The sequence below is a fragment of the Ascaphus truei genome, chromosome 19, assembly GCF_040206685.1.
Source record: "Ascaphus truei isolate aAscTru1 chromosome 19, aAscTru1.hap1, whole genome shotgun sequence".
Lineage (NCBI taxonomy): Eukaryota > Metazoa > Chordata > Amphibia > Anura > Ascaphidae > Ascaphus > Ascaphus truei.
This window is the reverse complement of record NC_134501.1, coordinates 30411157-30432405: the sequence shown is the minus strand read 5'-3', so window position 1 is coordinate 30432405 and position 21249 is coordinate 30411157. Positions and strand designations below refer to the sequence as shown.

General features: G+C 49.2%; 1 protein-coding gene across 1 annotated transcript in view; it reads left to right on the top strand.

The window, feature by feature from the left end:
• Window positions 1-19857, top strand: part of EXOC3L1 (exocyst complex component 3 like 1) — a 116788-nt gene extending 96931 nt beyond the window's left edge. The window contains exon 13 of the mRNA XM_075577061.1: window positions 19360-19857. Within this exon, the coding sequence (XP_075433176.1) occupies window positions 19360-19546 (187 nt within the window). The 3' untranslated portion in view covers window positions 19547-19857. The remainder of the gene's footprint in view (window positions 1-19359) is intronic.
• The last annotated feature ends 1392 nt before the right edge of the window (window positions 19858-21249 follow it).

The following is a 21249-nucleotide window of genomic DNA, read 5'->3' as shown; positions in this document are numbered from 1 at the left end:
TTCCCATGTCCCAGTCTCACCCCCCTTCCCATGTCCCAGTCTCACCCCCCTCCCCATGTCCCAATCTCACACTCCCTCCCCATGTCCCAGTCTCACACTCCCTCCCCATGTCCCAGTCTCACACTCCCTCCTCATGTCCCAGTCTCACACTCCCTCCTCATGTCCCAGTCTCACACTCCTTCCCCATGTCCCAGTCTCACCCCCCCTTCCCATGTCCCAGTCTCACCCCCTCCCCATGTTCCAGTCTCACCCCCCCCCCATGTCCCAGTCTCACCCCCCCATGTCCCAGTCTCACCACTCCATGTCCCAGTCTCACCCCCCCATTTCCCAGTCTCACCCCCCCATGTCCCAGTCTCACCCCCCCCATGTCCCTGTCTCACCCCCCCCATGTCCCAGTCTCACCCCCCATGTCCCAGTCTCACCCCACATGTCCCAGTGTCACCCCCCCATGTCCCAGTCTCACCCCCCTTCCCATGTCCCAGTCTCACCCCCCTTCCCATGTCCCAGTCTCACCCCCCTCCCCATGTCCCAGTCTCACACTCCCTCCCCATGTCCCAGTTTCACACTGACCCCCCATGTCCCAGTCTCACACTCCCTCCCCATGTCCCAGCCCCCCCATGTCCCAGTCTCCATCCCCATGTCCCAGTCTCACCCCCCCCCCATGTCCCAGTCTCACACTACCTCCCCATGTCCCAGTCTCACACTCCCTCCCCATGTCCCAGTCTCACACTCCCTCCCCATGTCCCAGTCTCACACTCCCACCCCATATCCCAGTCTCACACTCACCCCCCCATGTCCCAGTCTCACACTCCCTTCCCATGTCCCAGTCTCACACTCCCTCCCCATGTCCCAGCCCCCTCATGTCCCAGTCTCTACCACCATGTCCCAGTCACACCCCACATGTCCCAGTCCCACACTCCCTCCCCATGTCCCAGTCTCACACTCACCACCCCATGTCCCAGTCTCAAACTCTCTCCCCATGTCCCAGCCCCCCCCATGTCCCAGTCTCCATCCCCATGTCCCAGTCTCACCCCCTCCATGTCCCAGTCTCACACTACCTCCCCATGTCCCAGCCTCACACTCCCCCCCCATGTCCCAGCCTCACACTCCCTCCCCATATCCCAGCCTCACACTCCCCCCCCCATGCCCCAGCCTCACACTCCCTCCCCATGTCCCAGTCTCACACTCCCTCCCCATGTCCCAGTCTCACACTCCCTCCCCATGTCCCAGTCTCACACTCCCTCCCCATGTCCCAGTCTCACTCTCCCTCCCCATATCCCAGTCTCACACTCACCCCCCATGTCCCAGTCTCACACTCCCTTCCCATGTCCCAGTCTCCCACTCCCTTCCCATGTCCCAGTCTCACACTCCCTTCCCATGTCCCAGTCTCCCACTCCCTTCCCATGTCCCAGTCTCACAATCCCTCCCCATGTCCCAGTCTCACATTCCCTCCCCATGTCCCAGTCTCACACTCCCTCCCCATGTCCCAGTCTCACACTCCCTCCCCATGTCCCAGTCTCACACTCCCTCCCCATGTCCCAGTCTCACTCTCCCTCCCCATATCCCAGTCTCACACTCCCTCCCCATGTCCCAGTCTCACACTCCCTCCCCATGTCCCAGTCTCACACTCCCTCCCCATGTCCCAGTCTCACACTCCCTCCCCATGTCCCAGTCTCACTCTCCCTCCCCATATCCCAGTCTCACACTCACCCCCCATGTCCCAGTCTCACACTCCCTTCCCATGTCCCAGTCTCCCACTCCCTTCCCATGTCCCAGTCTCACAATCCCTCCCCATGTCCCAGTCTCACACTCACCACCCCATGTCCCAGTCTCAAACTCCCTCCCCATGTCCCAGCCCCCCCAAGTCCCAGTCTCCATCCCCATGTCCCAGTCTCACCCCCCCATGTCCCAGTCTCACACTACCTCCCCATGTCCCAGCCTCACACTCCCCCCCCCATGTCCCAGCCTCACACTCCCTCCCCATATCCCAGCCTCACACTCCCTTCCCATGTCCCAGTCTCCCACTCCCTTCCCATGTCCCAGTCTCACACTCCCTCCCCATGTCCCAGTCTCACCCCCCTCCCCATATCCCAGTCTCACCCCCCTCCCCATGTCCCAGTTTCACCCCCCCTCCCCATGTCCCAGTCTCACCCCCCCTCCCCATGTCTCAGTCTCACCCCCCCATGCCCCAGTCTCACCCCCCATGTCCCAGTCTCACACTCCCTCCCCATGTCCCAGTCTCACACTCCCTCCCAATGTCCTAGTCTCACACTCCCTCCCCATGTCCCAGTCTCACACTCCCTCCTCATGTCCCAGTCTCACACTCCCTCCCCATGTCCCAGTCTCACACTCATTCCCCATGTCCTAGTTTCACCCCCCCTTCCCATGTCCCAGTCTCACCCCCCCTCCCCATGTCCCAGTCTCACCCCCCCTCCCCATGTCCCAGTCTCACCCCCCCTCCCCATGTCCCAGTCTCACCCCCACTCCCCATGTCCCAGTCTCACCCCCCATGTCCCAGTCTCACCCCACCATGTCCCTGTCTCACCCCCCCATGTCCCAGTCTCACCCCCCCATGTCCCAGTCTCACCCCCCCATGTCCCAGTCTCATCCCCCCATGTCCCAGTCTCACCCCCCATGTCCCAGTCTCACCCCCCCCATGTCCCAGTCTCTCTCCCCCCCATGTCCCAGTCTCACCCCCCCATGTCCCAGTCTCACCCCCAATGTCCCAGTCTCATCCCCCCCATGTCCCTGTCTCACCCCCATGTCCCAGTCTCACCCCCCCCATGTCCCAGTCTCACCCCCTTCCCATGTCCCAATCTCACACTCCCTTCCCATGTCCCAGTCTCACACTCCCTTCCCATGTCCCAGTCTCACCCCCCCTCCCCATGTCCCAGTCTCACCCCCCCTCCCCATGTCCCAGTCTCACCCCCACTCCCCATGTCCCAGTCTCACCCCCTATGTCCCAGTCTCACCCCACCATGTCCCAGTCTCACCCCCCCATGTCCCAGTCTCACCCCCCCATGTCCCAGTCTCACCCCCCCATGTCCCAGTCTCATCCCCCCATGTCCCTGTCTCACCCCCCATGTCCCAGTCTCACCCCCCCATGTCCCAGTCTCACCCCACATGTCCCAGTCTCACCCCCCCATGTCCCAGTCTCACCCCCTTCCCATGTCCCAGTCTCACCCCCCTTCCCATGTCCCAGTCTCACCCCCCTCCCCATGTCCCAGTCTCAAACTCCCTCCCCATGTCCCAGTCTCACACTCCCTCCCCATGTCCCAGTCTCACACTCCCTCCTCATGTCCCATTCTCACACTCCCTCCTCATGTCCCAGTCTCACACTCCTTCCCCATGTCCCAGTCTCACCCCCCCTTCCCATGTCCCAGTCCCACCCCCTCCCCATGTTCCAGTCTCACCCCCCCCATGTCCCAGTCTCACCCCCCATGTCCCAGTCTCACCCCCCCCATGTCCCTGTCTCACCCCCCCATGTCCCAGTCTCACCCCCCCATGTCCCAGTCTCATCCCCCCCATGTCCCTGTCTCACCCCCCCATGTCCCAGTCTCACCCCCCATGTCCCAGTCTCACCCCACATGTCCCAGTCTCACCCCCCCATGTCCCAGTCTCACCCCCCTTCCCATGTCCCAGTCTCACCCCCCTTCCCATGTCCCAGTCTCACCCCCCTCCCCATGTCCCAGTCTCACACTCCCTCCCCATGTCCCAGTCTCACACTGACCCCCCATGTCCCAGTCTCACACTCCCTCCCCATGTCCCAGCCCCCCCCATGTCCCAGGCTCCATCCCCATGTCCCAGTCTCACCCCCCCCCATGTCCCAGTCTCACACTACCTCCCCATGTCCCAGTCTCACACTCCCTCCCCATGTCCCAGTCTCACACTCCCTCCCCATGTCCCAGTCTCACACTCCCACCCCATATCCCAGTCTCACACTCACCCCCCCATGTCCCAGTCTCACACTCCCTTCCCATGTCCCAGTCTCACACTCCCTTCCCATGTCCCAGTCTCACACTCCCTCCCCATGTCAAAGTCTCACCCCACTCCCCATGTCCCAGTCTCACCCCCCCTCCCCATGTCCCAGTCTCACCCCCCTCCCCATGTCCCAGTTACACCCCCCCTCCCGATGTCCCAGTCTCACCCCCCCTCCCCATGTCCCAATCTCACCCCCCCATGCCCCAGTCTCACCCCCCATGTCCCAGTCTCACACTCCCTCCCCATGTCCCAGTCTCACACTCCCTCCCCATGTCCCAGTCTCACACTCCCTCCCCATGTCCCAGTCTCACACTCCCTCCTCATGTTCCAGTCTCACACTCCTTCCCCATGTCCCAGTCTCACCCCCCCTTCCCATGTCCCAGTCTCACTCCCCTCCCCATGTCCCAGTCTCACCCCCCCTCCCCATGTCCCAGTCTCACCTCCACTCCCCATGTCCCAGTCTCACCCCCCCATGTCCCAGTCTCACCCCCCATGTCCCAGTCTCACCCCCCCATGTCCCAGTCTCTCTCCCCCCCATGTCCCAGTCTCACCCCCCCATGTCCCAATCTCACCCCCAATGTCCCAGTCTCATCCCCCCCATGTCCCTGTCTCACCCCCATGTCCCAGTTTCACCCTCCCCATGTCCCAGTCTCACCCACATGTCCCAGTCTCACACCCCCATGTCCCAGTCTCACCCCCTTCCCATGTCCCAATCTCACACTCCCTTCCCATGTCCCAGTCTCACACTCCCTTCCCATGTCCCAGTCTCACACTCCCTCCCCATGTCCCAGTCTCACCCCCCTCCCCATGTCCCAGTCTCACCCCCCCTCTCCATGTCCCAGTTTCACCCCCCCTCCCCATGTCCCAGTCTTACCCCCCCTCCCCATGTCCCAGTCTCACCCCCCCATGCCCCAGTCTCACCCCCCCCATGTCCCAGTCTCACACTCCCTCCCCATGTCCCAGTCTCACACTCCCTCCCCATGTCCCCGTCTCACGCTCCCTCCTCATGTCCCAGTCTCACACTCCCTCCTCATGTCCCAGTCTCACACTCCCTCCTCATGTCCCAGTCTCACACTCCTTCCCCATGTCCCAGTCTCACCTCCCCTTCCCATGTCCCAGTCTCAACCCTCCTCCCCATGTCCCAGTCTCACCCCCCCTCCCCATGTCCTAGTCTCACCCCCACTCCCCATGTCCCAGTCTCACCCCCACTCCCCATGTCCCAGTCTCACCCCCCCATGTCCCAGTCTCACCCCTCCATGTCCCAGTCTCACCCCCCCATGTCCCAGTCTCACCCCCCATGTCCCTGGCTCACCCCCCCCATGTCCCAGTCTCCACCCCCCCATGTCCCAGTCTCACCCCCCCATGTCCCAGTCTCACCCCCCCATGTCCCTGTCTCACCCCCCCATGTCCCAGTCTCACCCCCCCATGTCCCAGTCTCACCCCCCCATGTCCCAGTCTCACACCCCCATGTCACAGTCTCACCCCCCCCATGTCCCAGTCTCACACCCCCATGTCCCAGTCTCACCCCCCCCATGTCCCAGTCTCACACTCACTCCAGGGTTGCCACCTTCGACTGAAGACCAACCCGGAGATTTTTTAATAAAAAATAGAGCACTTACTTCTGGCGTCCTCCCGGCATCTCCCCCTGCGGCTCACTTCAAGACGGCAGCGCGCGTCACAACGTCACGCGGCATCAAGTTGCCATGACTACATGATGCCGCATGACTTTGTGACATAAAGTAGCGTTTGTTATATTACAATGTGCGTCACGTGATTCTGTTACGTCACGTGCCGTTCCTGTTGTCATGGCAACGCGGCATTATTTGACGCAGTGGTTGCAGGGGAAGATACCGGAAGACGTTGCCACCACACGGAGGGTATAAACAAAAAAGACCAGCCGCTCACTCTTAGTCTTAGATATTAGTCTGGGTGCACTAGGGTATTGGCAATAGCATGAAAAGAGGTCTCTTTCCCCAAAGACAGGGAAAGTATAGAAACCCCAATTACATGCACTCGCAGATCTCATCTGTTCGGAAGTGGTATCAGTCTTGAGACTCAGAAATGCACTTGAAATACTGTTGTGAACAGTGTAATGAAAAAACCTCGAGGTAACCCCTATAATAGTGTATTAGTGATATGGTTCAAATATTTTTTTATTTCTAACAAGATAAAAATAATGGGGCACAAAAATTGTTAAAAACGCATGGGGCATATAACAATGGAGGTATAGTCTACTGTAGTGTAGATCACTCAAAGTGGAACAATATTAGTGCTGTTATTAGCAGCAATCAATACAATATTGTGTCACATTGCCCTGTAAATTAAATAGGGCACTCACCAAAGTATTGTTCAGACTGCCCTGTAATTGAACTACAACAATGCACATGTGAATATTAGGTCTCTTAAGTGTCCCGGCATCTAGATAAAGAGGGGGCTTTTTGGAGCCATATGTAAATTCCAGATAGTCTTTATAGATTCAAGCGAGCAAGGGCTGAATGTAAAACCCTTTTAGACCCAGTTATGAGTATGGTCAGGCTGATGCAGTTGCAGAGTATGGGATAAACGGTGGACGGCCAGGATAGGGAGGGGAGGTATTCCCTGATAGAATGGAGGTTAGTAACTCTGCAGCAGCACAGCCCTGGTGGTATACTTGCCTCAGACTCTGCTTAGATAGAGGTCAGACAGGTGGGGGGGGGGGGAGTATCTCTCAGCTCTCCCTGCACTAGTAGCTGGCCGTCCAGGAAAGGAGAAGCGCCGGAGCGCCGGTAAGTGATTTCCCTGCTTACAGCTGAGTGAGAGCAGGAGAAGCACAGGGTAGGGGATTTCCCAGCTTACAGCTGAGTGGGAGCAGGAGAAGCACAGGGTAGGGGATTTCCCAGCTTACAGCTGAGTGAGAGCAGGAGAAGCACAGGGTAGGGGATTTCCCCTGCTTACAGCTGAGTGCGAGCAGGGTGAAGCCCCTGGTAGGGGATTTCCCCTGTTAACAGCTGAGTGAGAGCAGGAGAATCACATGGTAGGGGATTTCCCCTGTTAACAGCTGAGTGAGAGCAGGGTGAAGCCCCTGGTAGGGGATTTCCCCTGTTTACAGCTGAGTGAGAGCAGGAGAAGCACATGGTAGGGGATTTCCCCTGTTTACAGCTGAGTGAGAGCAGGGAGAAGCACAGGGTAGGGGATTTCCCAGCTTACAGCTGAGTGCGAGCAGGGTGAAGCCCCTGGTAGGGGATTTCCCCTGTTTACAGCTGAGTGAGAGCAGGGAGAAGCACAGGGTAGGGGATTTCCCAGCTTACAGCTGAGTGAGAGCAGGAGAAGCACTGGGTAGGGGATTTCCCAGCTTACAGCTGAGTGCGAGCAGGAGAAGCACAGGGTAGGGAATTTCCCCTGTTAACAGCTGAGTGCGAGCAGGGAGAAGCACACGGTAGGGGATTTCCCAGCTTACAGCTGAGTGAGAGCAGGGAGAAGCACAGGGTAGGCGATTTCCCATCCTAACAGCTGAGTGCTGCACTCGTAGCTGACCATCAGAGCACAGAGAAGCGCTGGGCTCGGGGTTCCCTTAATAACATCGGAGTGCTTGTGTGGCGGATCGCCAGACTGTCCGCATAGGCGGCAGACAGCATGTCATGAGTAGTGACGTCAGCGGACTGCCCTCACCACCCGGAGGTTTACTGGGTAAACCCGTAGCCCGGAGACACCTGGTCAAAACCCGAAGTCTCTCGGGTAAAACCCGGAGTGGTGGCAACCCTGACTCACTCCCCCATGTCCCAGTCTCGCCCACCACCTCTCCCCATGTCACACACGCTGATGCAGGAAGCAAGAAGGAGATGCTGCTGTGTGTAGCTGTGTAGCACAGCGCCACCTAATGGCCAAAAGAAAAATTGCAGCTACAGACGGCTTTTTTCTCTGCTCCTGGCAAAATCGCCGCTGCTTCCTGCGCCCCCCCCTAAACAATCTTGCGCGCCCCCCAGTTTGCACACCGCTGCTCTAAAGAACCTGTGACGGAGTGCCTTGCCATCCCCTTTTGTGGGTGAGATACGCCTGAGGGCCATATACATGTAGGGGGTCCCTATAATGGATAATGACATTTCTCTTACTGGAAAATAGCAAGGGGGCTTTACCCTAGTTACATAACTACTTGCATATTTACAGGTGAGACCTCCTCCTCTGGATACTCATGGGATCTGAGGGTGGAGTTCTTCTCCCTGTCTATTTATGGTCTTTCTCCCTACCCCTGTATCTGGGCAGAAGAAAGGAAGGCTTAGCCCATGCTGAGTCACCCTTGATCAGGTGTCCCTTCCAGCATATTCTGGAAGCAAGGAGTGGCCAAGCACCAGCCTGATCACTTCACAACATTTACATCCAAGCTACTTGTGACATGTTACCTAAAGGCCATTTCTAGGATTAACTCTCTAACTACCTGTTAACCCCTTAATTAGTTTGGAGTCCCACAGGGGTGCTACATATGCATGTATGAGTGTATGTAACTAGAAGTACATGCATGCGTGATGAGTGTAAGTACAGTATATATGTTAAGTGGATGCATGTACTGTATAAGCCTGTGTGTGTTTGATTGAGTGTAAACCCTATTATAACAATTCATTACCCACTTGTGACCCGCAATACCAAAATGTGAAAATTCTAATTTTGCCACCACACAGATGCAAACACGTCCCAAATACTTCTTCCATAAGAAGGGACAAGGGACTGGGATTATATTTATCAAATTGTCTCCTGATTAATCATATGTCCAGGTTTTAAAAATCCAGGTTGGATGATGATGAAAGCCTGGACTTGCTGAAGTTTGCCTTTTAGTATGTGAAGTGATTGTGCGGTGGATGGGACAAAGGTAGGTACATAAAAGGTAGATTCCAGCCGCATAAAAGGTAGATGATCAGGTCCAGCCACTTGAGATGCTCCGGCCAGTGTTCTAGAGCAATACAAAAATATCAAATATGGGTGCTAAGACAGAAGATCCAGTCAAGATGTACAGTAGTTATCATGAAAAAGTAGTCAAGCACACCAAAAATATGGAGCAATTCAATAGGTAGCAAAATGGGTAATTTTAATGACTTAAAAAGTGATATCAGCTTCCTGCTGCTATGACTCTTTAAGTCATTAAAATTACCCTTTTTGCTACCTATTGAATTTATCCCTATTTTTGGTGTGCTTGACTACTTTTTCACGTTATACCAGCAGCCACATAAGCAAAATACCATAGGTAAAAAATGTCAGCAGTATTTAAATACATAAGCATGTGTGGGTCTTACTCTTTCTACGTATCTGTGTATTCCACTGTATATATCAGTGTGTCTACAGTATGTTTGTGTACTAGTGTCAGGGTCTCCTAGACATCCTGCTCCTAGCAATAGTTCCTTTCCTTGTCCACCGAGTGTGCTGCTGCTTTCTGTCTGCTCTGGGGTTTGTCTGTCTGTCTGTCTCCTCTTGTTGCTCCTGTTCTCTGTCCCTATAGTTCCTGCTCCTGTTTGGGCCATTGCCTTTGCTTTATGTCAGACTCCCTGCCTTTGCCCATGCTTCTGCCGCAGCTTGTTCCTGTACCAGTCCTGTTCTGTATCGGCGTCCTGTTCATATTAAAGGCCCTTGCTATTTAACTAGATTGCCCCAGTTTGTTTCCTGCTAGCAAGTCCCAGACCAGTTCCTGCTCCCCTGCCTAGTTACTGCTCCACTGTCCTGCCCCTGCCTTCCTGTTGCCAAACCTCTGAGGGATGCCCACGACGATCCTGCTTGCTGCCTGCCACCGACCCTCCGCCCGTGACCCCAACAATCTTTGTCTGCTCCCGCTGTTCCGGCCACCGAGGTCCTACCCTCTCCTGGAGTCTCCCTCGTGACAACTAGTTATTTTAAATGTATTCTGGTTTTACTGTGTATGTATTGTGTGTGCATCAGTTCTGTATTTCCGTATATGTATCAGTGTTTTAATGTGTATGCATCAGTTTATATGCATGTATATTAATCTGTACTTGTGTGTGCATCAGTATGTATGTACGGATAACTGTGGTAATGTGTATATTGTGTACATCAATATGTGTGTCTGTATATGTGTACAGTATCTACTGTATAAATGTGTATGTGAATTAGTGGTCAGTTTGGGTTAATCTTAATAGCCCAAGTGTCCCAAGGTGATCTAACCCAGAATTAGTCCAGTAGACTCCAGAAGCCAAGATATTCTATTTTAAAGAATCAGCAATGATTGAAAAAATAAACTCTCTAAAAAAAAACTTGTTTCAAAAATAAATAGAAAATAAATTGGAGTACATTCTGTATAACCTTTAAAACAGATGAAATGGTGAAACCGCACTGGTGCTTCCAAGATTGTGGGGATAGGTAAATGCATGTAGCTTTAGCTCCATGCTGCTGTGTAGGAGCCCTCCAAGCTCCTTGAGGTATCACCAAAAGGTCATCTCCAGAAATATGAAAAAGAACGCAGAACGCGCCGGCGGTTAGTATAAAGTCGTATTGAAGAAATGAAAAAGCATAAATACGCTTACAATGAGGAACTGTGTAGTGAGCACGTCATTGCTCGATAGTTTCCGAGCTGGCTACGTGTCCAGGATAGTCCACCGCTCAGAAATGTCAGATCCCGCACTCTGGGACGAAACTTGTGCTGTGAGTTTGGAGCGTCTGGCACTTCTGGTTACGTCAGCGGTGTCGGTTCTGACATGATTGGCTCTGGTGTTGCCAGGGTCGGGCTTAGGCCTCGCCCCCATACAGCATCACGCAGCCTCATGACCGACGCGCACCAGTTACCATCAACGCACCAGTGCCGCACACCATTGAGGGAGAAAGCAGCGGGACGGACTCCAGGCTCCGCACCGTGACGCGTCCCTTAGGAACGCGGGCGACGCGAATCCTCATCAGCTGTTCCTCACCTGCTCCACATCTCGTCCCAGCATCTATCATCTAACGGCATGTATCTGATGACGTCACTCCTCCCTCTTCTTCATTGGCTGTCTGTCATATTTATTTATTTATAAAATGTTTTACCAGGAAGTAATACATTGAGAGTTACCTCTCGTTTTCAAGTATATCCTTTGCATAGAGTTAAGACAAATAATACATGGTTACAAATACAGTTACTTAAGTGAACAGGGAATACATTATCTAAAAACAATGCATGCACAGTTAAAGATAGTATATATTATAGGTGTATGTAACAGTTACAGATCAGATTAAAATGTGAGACAGCCTTAGTTTTGAAAGAACTTAAACTGGTGGTGGATGTGAAAGTCTCCGGTAGGTTGTTCCAGTTTTGGGGTACACGGTAAGAGAAGGAGGAGCGGCCGGATACTTTGTTGAGCCTTGGGACAATGAACAGTGTTTTGGAGTCAGATCTCAGATGATAAGTGCTGCATGTGGTAGGGGTGAGGAGCTTGTTCAAATAGATGGGTAGCTTGCCCAGAAAGTATTTGAAGGCAAGACAGGAAAGGTGAACTTTGCGCCTAGACTCAAGTGATGACCAATCTAGTTCTTTGAGCATTTCACAGTGATGTGTGTTGTAGTTGCATTGGAGAACAAAATGGCATATTGAATTGTAGATGGTGTCAAGTTTTGCTAAGGTAGGTTTGGGGTGCTGAGCTGTATACTATGTCTCCATAGTCAATAATTGGCATTAGCATCTTCTGTGCGATACGCTTTCTGACTAGCAGACTTAGGGAGGATTTGTTCCTGTAAAGTACATCTAGTTTGGCATAGGTTTTGGATGTCAGGGTATCAATGTGCATCCCGAATGTTAAGTGGGAGTCAAACCATATGCCCAGGTATTTAAAACTAATAACAGGAGTTAGGGTGGTGTTAGCGTTGGTTCTGATCTGGAGCTCAGTCGCTGGAAGCTTTAAAAATTTAGTCTTGGTCCCAAATACCATTGTTACAGTCTTGTCAGTGTTTAAAAACAGTTTGTTTTGGGAAATTGAGTTTTCGAGTTTCGAGTCAGACTAAAGTATGTGTTCAAGGTCGGAGAGGCTATGGCTGTGTGCATATAGGATTGTGTCATCTGCATACATGTGTATTGAAGCTTCCTTACAAGCTGTGGGAAGATCATTGATTAACACTGAGAAGAGTAGGGGCCCCAGAACAGAGTCTTGCGGGACACCACAGGTGATATCCAAGGGGTTGGAGTTAGAGCCTGAGATGGACACATGTTGGGATCTACCCGATAGGTAGGACTGAAACCAGTTTAAAGCATGCTTCCCTATTCCAGAGCACTGGAGTTTGTTAAGCAAGATAACATGATCAACAGTATCAAAAGCCTTTGCAAAATCTAGGAATATTGCACCAGTGAGTTGTCCCCGTTCCATTCCACATTGGATTTCATTGCAAACTTTTAGCAGGGTAGTTACGGTGGAGTGTTTGAGTTGAAAGCCAGATTGGAATTGGCTAGGGAAATTTGTCTTGGTATAGTAATCGCTTAATTGGGATTGAACACATTTTTCCATGACTTTGGATAGTATTGGGAGAAGAGAGATTGCCTATAGTTTGAGACAGTGTCTTTGTCCCCACTTTTGAAGATTGGGACAACTCTGGCAGTTTTCCAGGTCTTAGGGATATGGCCTTCAGACAGGATAGAGTTGACTATGGAAGCAATTGGTTTGGCAATGGCTGGGGCACCAAGTCTTGGGAACTTAGATTGTAGTAAGTCAGGTCCACATTGGCTGCTTAGTTTTAATTTGAGGAGCGCTTGTGTAATCTCCTCTTTGGATACTTGCCCAAATTGAAAATTGTGGGAGTGTTGGGAGAGGGTGGAGCTATATGGGTACTCCCAGGATGAGATTCATGTTTGTGGTTTGGGTTGTGTTTTGCTAATAAATTAGTAGCACACCCCACAAAGTAATCATTGAATGTATTTGCAATGTCAGTGGAGTTTGTCAGATTAATATCCCCCTCAGTGATATTACTTTGTTGTTGATGGTTAGAAGGCTGGAATATGTTGTTGATAACCTTCCAGAAGTTAGCTGGATTTGATGTATTCTGGAGGAGATTGTCAGAGTAATGTTGTGCTTTTGCATACCTTGTTTGCCTTGGGCACATGTTCCGCAGGCATCGGTAGTGATTGAGATCCTTGGTAGTGCCAGTTACTTTGTAGCTTTTCCACAAGGCATCCCTGAGTGCTATAAGGTCAGTTTTAACCCATGGATGGTGGGCCCCTTGTATCCTTATTCTGCGTAGTGGAGCATGGGTATCACAGAGTTTTAAGAACTCGGATTGGAAATAGTCGAGCGCAGAATCAGGGTCGGGAATTAAGTCGATTCTGTGCCAAGGGCAGTTGGTAAGGTCAGCCAGAAACTGTTGTGGGTTAAAGTTTCTAAATGTTCTAGTGAGGAGAACTTTAGGGCTTGATTGGGGCGGTTTAATTTTCCTTACACAGTACATTTTCAGGTCACTGAAAATGTCAGGAAGGATGCCAGAGGATAGGATTCTGCTTGGGATTTGAGGACAGAATCCAGTCTAGCAAGGAATGGTTATGCGATTTCAGGTTTGTCCGTGTGGGTTGGGAAATGAGTTGCGATAGGTTAAGCGACTTGATTTGTATCTGGATTTTGTGGTTTTTAGGGTCAAGCCAATTGAAGTTGAAATCCCCAAGAACTTGCAGCTCACTCTTCTCATTCAGAGAGGAAATTGAGCTAAGAAACTGAGTGATATCAGTCAGAGACTGTAGAGGGGCTTTAGGGGGGTGTTAGATGACAGCAACCAAGATGGGATTAGATAAGGGGAGGCAGATTCTGCCAACTAGGATTTCAAAGAGGGTGGGCTTGGGGGGCAACGTAACAGTGTAAATTGAAGGTGTCTGCAATATAAAATAACACCCCTCCTCATCTCTTTGACCTATATTTCCTAGAAATGGAGTATCCCTGAATGGCAATATTTTCATCGGGAGTTATAGGAGTTAGCCATGTTTCTGTGAGAATGGTGGCTTTCGGTTTATGCATAAGGCACCATTATTTATTTATTTATTTATTATTTATTTATAAAATATTTTATCAGGAAGTAATACATTGAGAGTTACCTCTCGTTTTCAAGTATGTCCTGGGCACAGAGTTAAGACAAATAATACATGGTTACAAATACAGTTACATAAATGAACAGGGTATACATTATATACAAGACATTGCATGCACATTTAACGAAAATATATGTTATGGGCGTATGTAACAGTTACAGACCAGATTAAAATGTGAGACAGCCTTAGATTTGAAAGAACTTAAACCATGCTCTTAGTTTATCCATTTTGGGCAGCAGGCTCCCGATATTTATATGGGTGACAGATAGACCTTTTTGGAAATTAAATGTGGAATTCTCAGGGGTATGGGACAGACTTGAAATGGGAGGGCCTGAGTTAGATTCAATATCACCTGTTAAAGAGAGTAATAGTATGCGTAGAAATTTGAGTAGTTGTTTGCAAGTTTTAAATTTGTGGTGTTTTCCATTAGAGTGAGCGGTTGTTGGTGTGCTGGTTTTTAGAGTTCTCCACCAACAATCAGTAGATAGTGCAAGGCTTTTGAGTAGTGCAGGGTGAATGGTGATATTGGGTGTGGGCCAGGAGGGAGGAGTTTGTAGTGGAGAAAAGAAGTAACATTTCCATGAGGCCACGAGAAAACAAAGTTGAGGTATATACCAGGTTCATTATGCCAGAGGTAGGTAATACTGCATGGAGCTGTTGTGAGCCAAGTGTGTGTGTGTGCAGACTAAACAGCAGGGGTGTGCCTTTTCCTTGTCCTTTTGCTGCGTATCAATGATAGGGCCTATTCAGGGTTTGCAGTGGGCTGAGTGAGTGAGGGCTGAGGGGGGGGATGGTAGTTGTGTGCAGTCAGTGTTGGGAGAGGTTGCAGTGACATAAGTTGTAAAAGGGTGGGGGGTTAAATTGTGCAGGCTAACAAGCATGGGATCATAGTGTGGTCCGGATAGCTCACCGTTTGTTGCCTTCTGTAGAAGAGTTTTCAGTAGATCCAGTCCACAGTCCACCTCTAGTCAAACTATAGTCCAACTATATATTCTCACTTAAAAGGCGCACTTTAAATGCCTCACTCTAAAATGCCAATACAGGCCCAGCCAGTCCACTCTCAAACTGGCTGAGCATAAACATTGGTTTATGTATCTTGTGCTTACCTCAAGCTGCCCGTTGGTTTTTGCCTTGTCTTGCCTTCCTGTTGTGACCTCAGCTCGTACTTGGACTCCTGACTTCTCGGTTTCCTTGACCTCGGCTTGTTTCTGGAACCGACCTTCTGGTGGCCAGGAATGCGCAAAGATATAAAAAAACTTTGTCACTGCATGTGATACTTGCGCTCAAAACAAAACCCCTCGCAATAAACCATCAGGTCTTCTTCAAACTCTCCCGATTCCAGATCGTAAATGGACTCATCTCTCCATGGACTTCATTGTGGAATTGCCACTGTCTAAGGGGATGAATACCATACTGGTCGTAGTCGACCACTTCTCTGAACAGGCTCATTCCATTCCGCTCAAAGGTCTACCTAACGCTATCAAGCTATCCGAAGTCTTCATCAAAGAGATTTTCCGTCTTCATGGAACACCCCATGGCATTGTCTCGGATCGTGGATCTCAGTTCATTTCCCAATTCTGGCAGGCTTTCTGCCAACAATTAGGCATTGCCCTCCACTTTTCTTCCGGCTATCACCCCCAAACTAATGGCCAGACCGAACGGACCAACCAATCCCTTGAGCAGTTCATCCACTGTTTAATTTCGGACACCCAAGAAAATTGTACAGACCTTCAGCCATGGGCTGAATTCTCCCACAATAACTTATGGAATAAATCCACACAGGAATCACCCTTCTTTAAAAACTATGGATTTCATCCTTCAGCTGTCCCCAAGCACAGGCCCCAGATCTGGGGTTCCAGCAGCACAGAACATGATTCAGTATCTTCAGGATTCCTGGGGAAGGATTCAGGAGAACCTCAAAAATGCTGTCTCGATGCAGAAAAGGCAGGCAGATCGGCATTGTCGCGAGACTGTCACTTACAGACAAGGTCTAAAGGTTTGGCTTTCTACTAAAAATATCCACCTGAAAGTACCCACCGTCAAATTTGTACCCAGGTTCATTGGCCCCTTCATCATCACTGAAAAGGTCAACCCAGTGGCCTACCATTTAAAGTTGCCAACATCTATGAGGATCCCCTCAGTATTTAACATTTGTCTACTGAAACCCTTCATTCCGGGCCCTCACTCATCTGCTCCGGGTTCACCTCCACAACATCTCCTAGTGGTAGGGCAGCAAGAATTTGAGGTCCAGTCGGTCTTAGATTCCAGAAATTACCGGGGGAGACTCTAGTACATAGTACATTGGAAGGGCTTCGGCCCCGAGGAACGCTCGTGGATTCCCCGGGAACAAATACATGCCTCAAGGCTCATCCAGGCCTTTCATCAAAGGTACCTGTCCAGATCATCCCAGGATCGCCCGGAGGTCGCGGCACTGTCAGGGTTGGGTGTAGGCCCTGCCCCCATGAGGCATCATGTGGCCTCACGACTGACACACGCCAGTTATCACCAATGCACAAGCGCCGCACACCATGGAGGGAGAACCCAGCGGGGACAAACTTCAGGCTCCGCACCCGTGATGCGTCCCTTAGCAACGCGGGTGACGCACAGCACGCACTACGCGCACGCTGCACGGGCACCAACAAGGAGAGAATCCTCATCAGCTGTTCCTCACCTGCTCCACATCTCGTCCCAGCCTATCAACTTACGGCATATGTCTGATGATGTCACTCCTCCCTCTTCTTCATTGGCTGTCTGTCATATATATATATATATATATATATATATATATATATATATATATATATATATATATATATATATATATATATATATGCCCAGCCAGTCCTCTCTCAAACTGGCTGAGCAGAAAACAATGTTTGTGTCTTGTGCTTACCTCAAGCTGCTCGTTGGGTTTTGCCTTGTCTAGTCTTCCCTTCCTGTTGTGACCTCAGCTTGTACTTGGACATCTGACTTCTCGGCTTCCTTGACCTCGGCTTGCTTCTGGCCTTCCACTCTCTCCTCCCCTTGACCACTGCTACGGATATACAACGATTCTACACTCTCCAACCCCAGACAACAGCAAGTACCCTCGACCTACCTGACTTCTCCTACCCTGACCCAGCTATATCACCTCCACTCTGCACACTGGAAGTGGCTGCTATGTTTCTGGTCGGTGGCTATTGACATCCCCACCTCAGCCTCGCGGTCCCGCCTTGTTTGTGGTGAACACTCGTCACAGGTGTGTCTTACTGCGGAGCTATGAGACACCAGACAGGTGTAACATGGCCACAATGCGTTTCGCACAGTTTGTGCTTCATCAGGAGGTTGATGACCACTGTCGAGCAATGACTTACTTACTACACAATAGCTAATTGTAAGTGTATATATGCTTTTTATGTTATTCAATACGACTTTATACTTACCACCGGCGCACACTGCGTTCTTTTTCACCTTTAAACAGAGTTTAAAAAAGTAATAGATTGTAAGCATTATGGCATAGTGGATAAAGGCGCACACCCTACCTTCTCCCGGGCATACTGGCCAACATATAAACACGTCTTTTAAGCAGATTTCATAGGTAAATGCAGAAGATGGCTTCATCGTTCATTAAAGCTGAAGTTCAAACTGTCGTTTTTTATAAATTAAATATTTTTTTCATTTCATATGTGCAGCAATACAATCTACACACTGACAAGTGATTAGCTAAGTTGCCAATCAATCCGTTCTCATCGATTGGCAAAGATTCAGTTTGGGGTTCACTAAATGCGTCATAGGTCCTCTTTTGCTGCACTGACAGCCAAAGTTCTGTGAGGAAGATCATGTGACCAGGCAGGCACTAGATTCAATTGGTTCACGGCTAGAGAGGGCAGGGCTCAAAAGTGTGATGCTGTATCAGAAGGGGAAGGAGATGTGACTATGTAAATGGTTGCTATAGGAACAAAAATGCTTGTTACATTAGAATACATTAAAAATGCCTTTAAAATTGTTTATTTTTTTTATTTTGTATTTTCTCATAGTACAGTTTTTTTTTTAAAACACATGTAGGATATTGCTTGAACTGCAGCTTTAACTTGCATTGGATGAGGGAATTTTTTTTAGAGAGAAAAAAAATGCAGCATTTTTTCTTCAATAAGGAGTTGTGATTATGCTCTTACAAAGATTATCTGAACAAAAGTTACTGCAGCACAATTGTGCCAGTGCTGCTTCTGAAACTACCCTGGTTTAGGTCTCTGCTCTTCCCAGGAATTATGCAGCCCAGACAAATGTATATTGAGAACATCACACGACATAGCTTGACGGTGCTGTTGACAATATTATCCTCTGGACCATGCCGACATATGTCTCAGAAACCAGGAATCCTTTGGACATATATGTGGGAGAAAGTCCGTCTAAAAATCCCTGCTTCTTGGGATAGAACAATATGGAAGACAGTATCAGATTAAGCTTTAACTCCAGTCTGGCAATGCCACTGCCCCTTACTTGGTTGGGGAAGTTACTAACAGCGAGGATGAGATGAAAGGGGATTCTGGAAAAAGAAATACAGCAGCAATTCTAAAAATAAAAAAAATATTTTTTTTAGAAGAATGGACAGGTTTGCACGTGCAATGTCTCTTTAGATGTTTAATAGTCAAATCTCCCAAAATTGGAAAAATACTTTCTCCTGTTTATTTGTAACCTTTAACAATATTTTTATACAAATCAAAAACCGATGGAATTCTAACATAGCGGAATATTTTTTAGAACCAAAACACCGATGAAACAGTCCCCACCCTGATTGAGAAGTATGTTTTGAACTTTGTATGGAGAGAGATAAAGCTGTACTTCTAAGGTCGTCTCACCGCACCCACTTCCTTCCCTGTTAGGGATTTCTTTATCATATCCCTCACTTTTTATTGATGTCACATTTCCCCCTTCCCTCACCATCCCTCCCCCTCCTGTTCATTTTATGTGATTTGCGTTTTTTTGCACACTGTCAATTCAGGTTCTTCACTTTTACTCATTAATACATATCAGCATTTCAAGTATCATTGATTCTTTTGTATTCATTCAGAGTGCGGGGAACACTTTTTGTGTTCTATTCAGTCTTTTTCAGATGATGTGTTTATTTTACAATTGTTTTTTTATGGCATTGAAGGCCATATTTACAAAGCAGTGTTCTACCATATGGAGCTGTCCGGTGCTGGAAGACACTTCACAGCCCATTCATGCCAATGGCCTGTTCAGCATTGCAATGTATCTTATGGCAAAAGACAGCCTAGTAATTACAGGCTGGGAAATGTAATAAAATAGCTACAGTCCGCATCCTCAAAGAGAAGTGCGTGCTGCTAATGGAAAGGTGATATGTAACCCCAGGGTATTATTCTTTCTCCCAGTGACGATCATGTGTCTGCGCTGCTGGAGCTGCGAGGAGATGTGAGCAGAGACCTTCGGCATACCGTGTTGAATATGATGCAGCGGCAGGCGGTGTCCCTTCCTGAGGACTATATGCCCATCTTCATGAGCATATCTGTGCCTGCTCCTGCCCCACCATTCTGCCTTCACCCCAGTTCATGTGCCTAATGCCTCCTAATGGGGGGGGGGGGGGGGGCGGGTGGGCGCTGCTTCTGAAACCCAATGCCCAACATATTCCAATCATTGCTTCTATTGCCCAGTGCATACGCCCCCCCCTCCCAACTGGGAATTACTGCCCTTACTGTATAATGCAAAAATACTATTCCTTTTAGGAAATGACTTATTACCCCTCTTATTGACTGCTTCCTAATTCAACCCGCCTGCCTCTATTGCCCCATATCTAATGCTCTCCCATGGGGTCTTCCCAACATTTATTGCTTGATAAGCCCCATACTCCCCTACTATGGTTGCCAGGTGGCCTCTCCAAAAAGGCAGTAGAATCGGTGGGTTGGTCAGCGCACGGATTTTTTTGCTCACAGGATGAAAAGAGAAAAATGGGGGACACGTGATTAGTGTTTAATTGGACAAAACTTTTAACCAATAATATAATGTGGTTGTCTAAAATGAATCTTGTTAAAATAAAAATAAAAATAAAAATAAAAAATGAAAAATATATATATATATAGATAATAGGAAAGGGGAAATGTATATACCTTGGTTAAAAGCCTGAATTGGGGCTTGGATGGAAAGGTCTAAATAGAAACCACTTCATAAATTTAAAAAGTTTCTAAAATGGAATTCTGTTGTTAATGGTGGGATGGGGGATGTGAAATAAAAGATGTAAGAACGGTGGGGGCAGGGGATTAGCGCGCTCTTGCGCAGCCTGCTGCCAAACAGGGATGGTAGTGTTGTTAGTGCAGTACTATGCAGCCTGCTGTCTGGCTAAAAATAGTGATGCTGGTTTGGCAGTGTTTAATGTTGCCGGAAGCAGTGGCTTCCTCCTCCTTCTACTTGCGGTGGTAAATGGGGCTGGTTTAGTAAGAGATAATATATTATAACGAGATAAAATAGAGTTTCTGGTGTAGGGGTGACTGCCTACTCTTCCTAATGGAGGTGGTATGTAAGTGACTTCTCTCCCGGGTGCCCGATTCAAAGAAAGAAAGGGCCAAAAGCCGGTGAGTGGGTAAAAAATAAGTTTATTAAGTGCATAAACAGCAAACAGGAAAAACACTTACAGTGCAGCTTAGGCAACAGCCCAGCCTCAGCCCGATCGTCCGATGGCTCTCCTCCGACCGGTGTATCCCCCGTGATCGCGTCCGATGGCGGGAACCGGAAGGGGAGGGCTTACCGGATGTCTGCAGGCTGGCTGGGTCCTTCAGGTAATGGGCTCCGGCAGGGAACTACGCGTTTCGCAATGATGCTTCGTCAGGTTCCTGCCGGATGCCCTAGATCTTCCCTTTTATAGGTTTAAAGAAGCTGCTTGATTGATTGATTACAATCAATAAATGATATATGCAATTTCGGTATTAAAACAGCTTATACTTCAAATGGTGGTCTTGTTTTATGTACATTGACTGTAATGGGCGATTGGGGGAAATTAAAGGTCAATGCAATGTTAATATAAAGTTTATACATTCATAAAATTGAATCAAGCATTTAATTGTGCACATGTGATATCACTCCTTTGTATGGAGCTTGATTGTCTCATATATGAGTGTGCCAATTAGTAGAAGTTAATACAGAATGCATGAGAAATACACAGGAAAAAAACATGAGAGAAATTTTAAGAAAAAACCCGAGTGAAAGTATAAGGAGAAATACATACTTTTTTATACATGTTCCTTTAAAATAGGTTTTGTAGATGAATTATA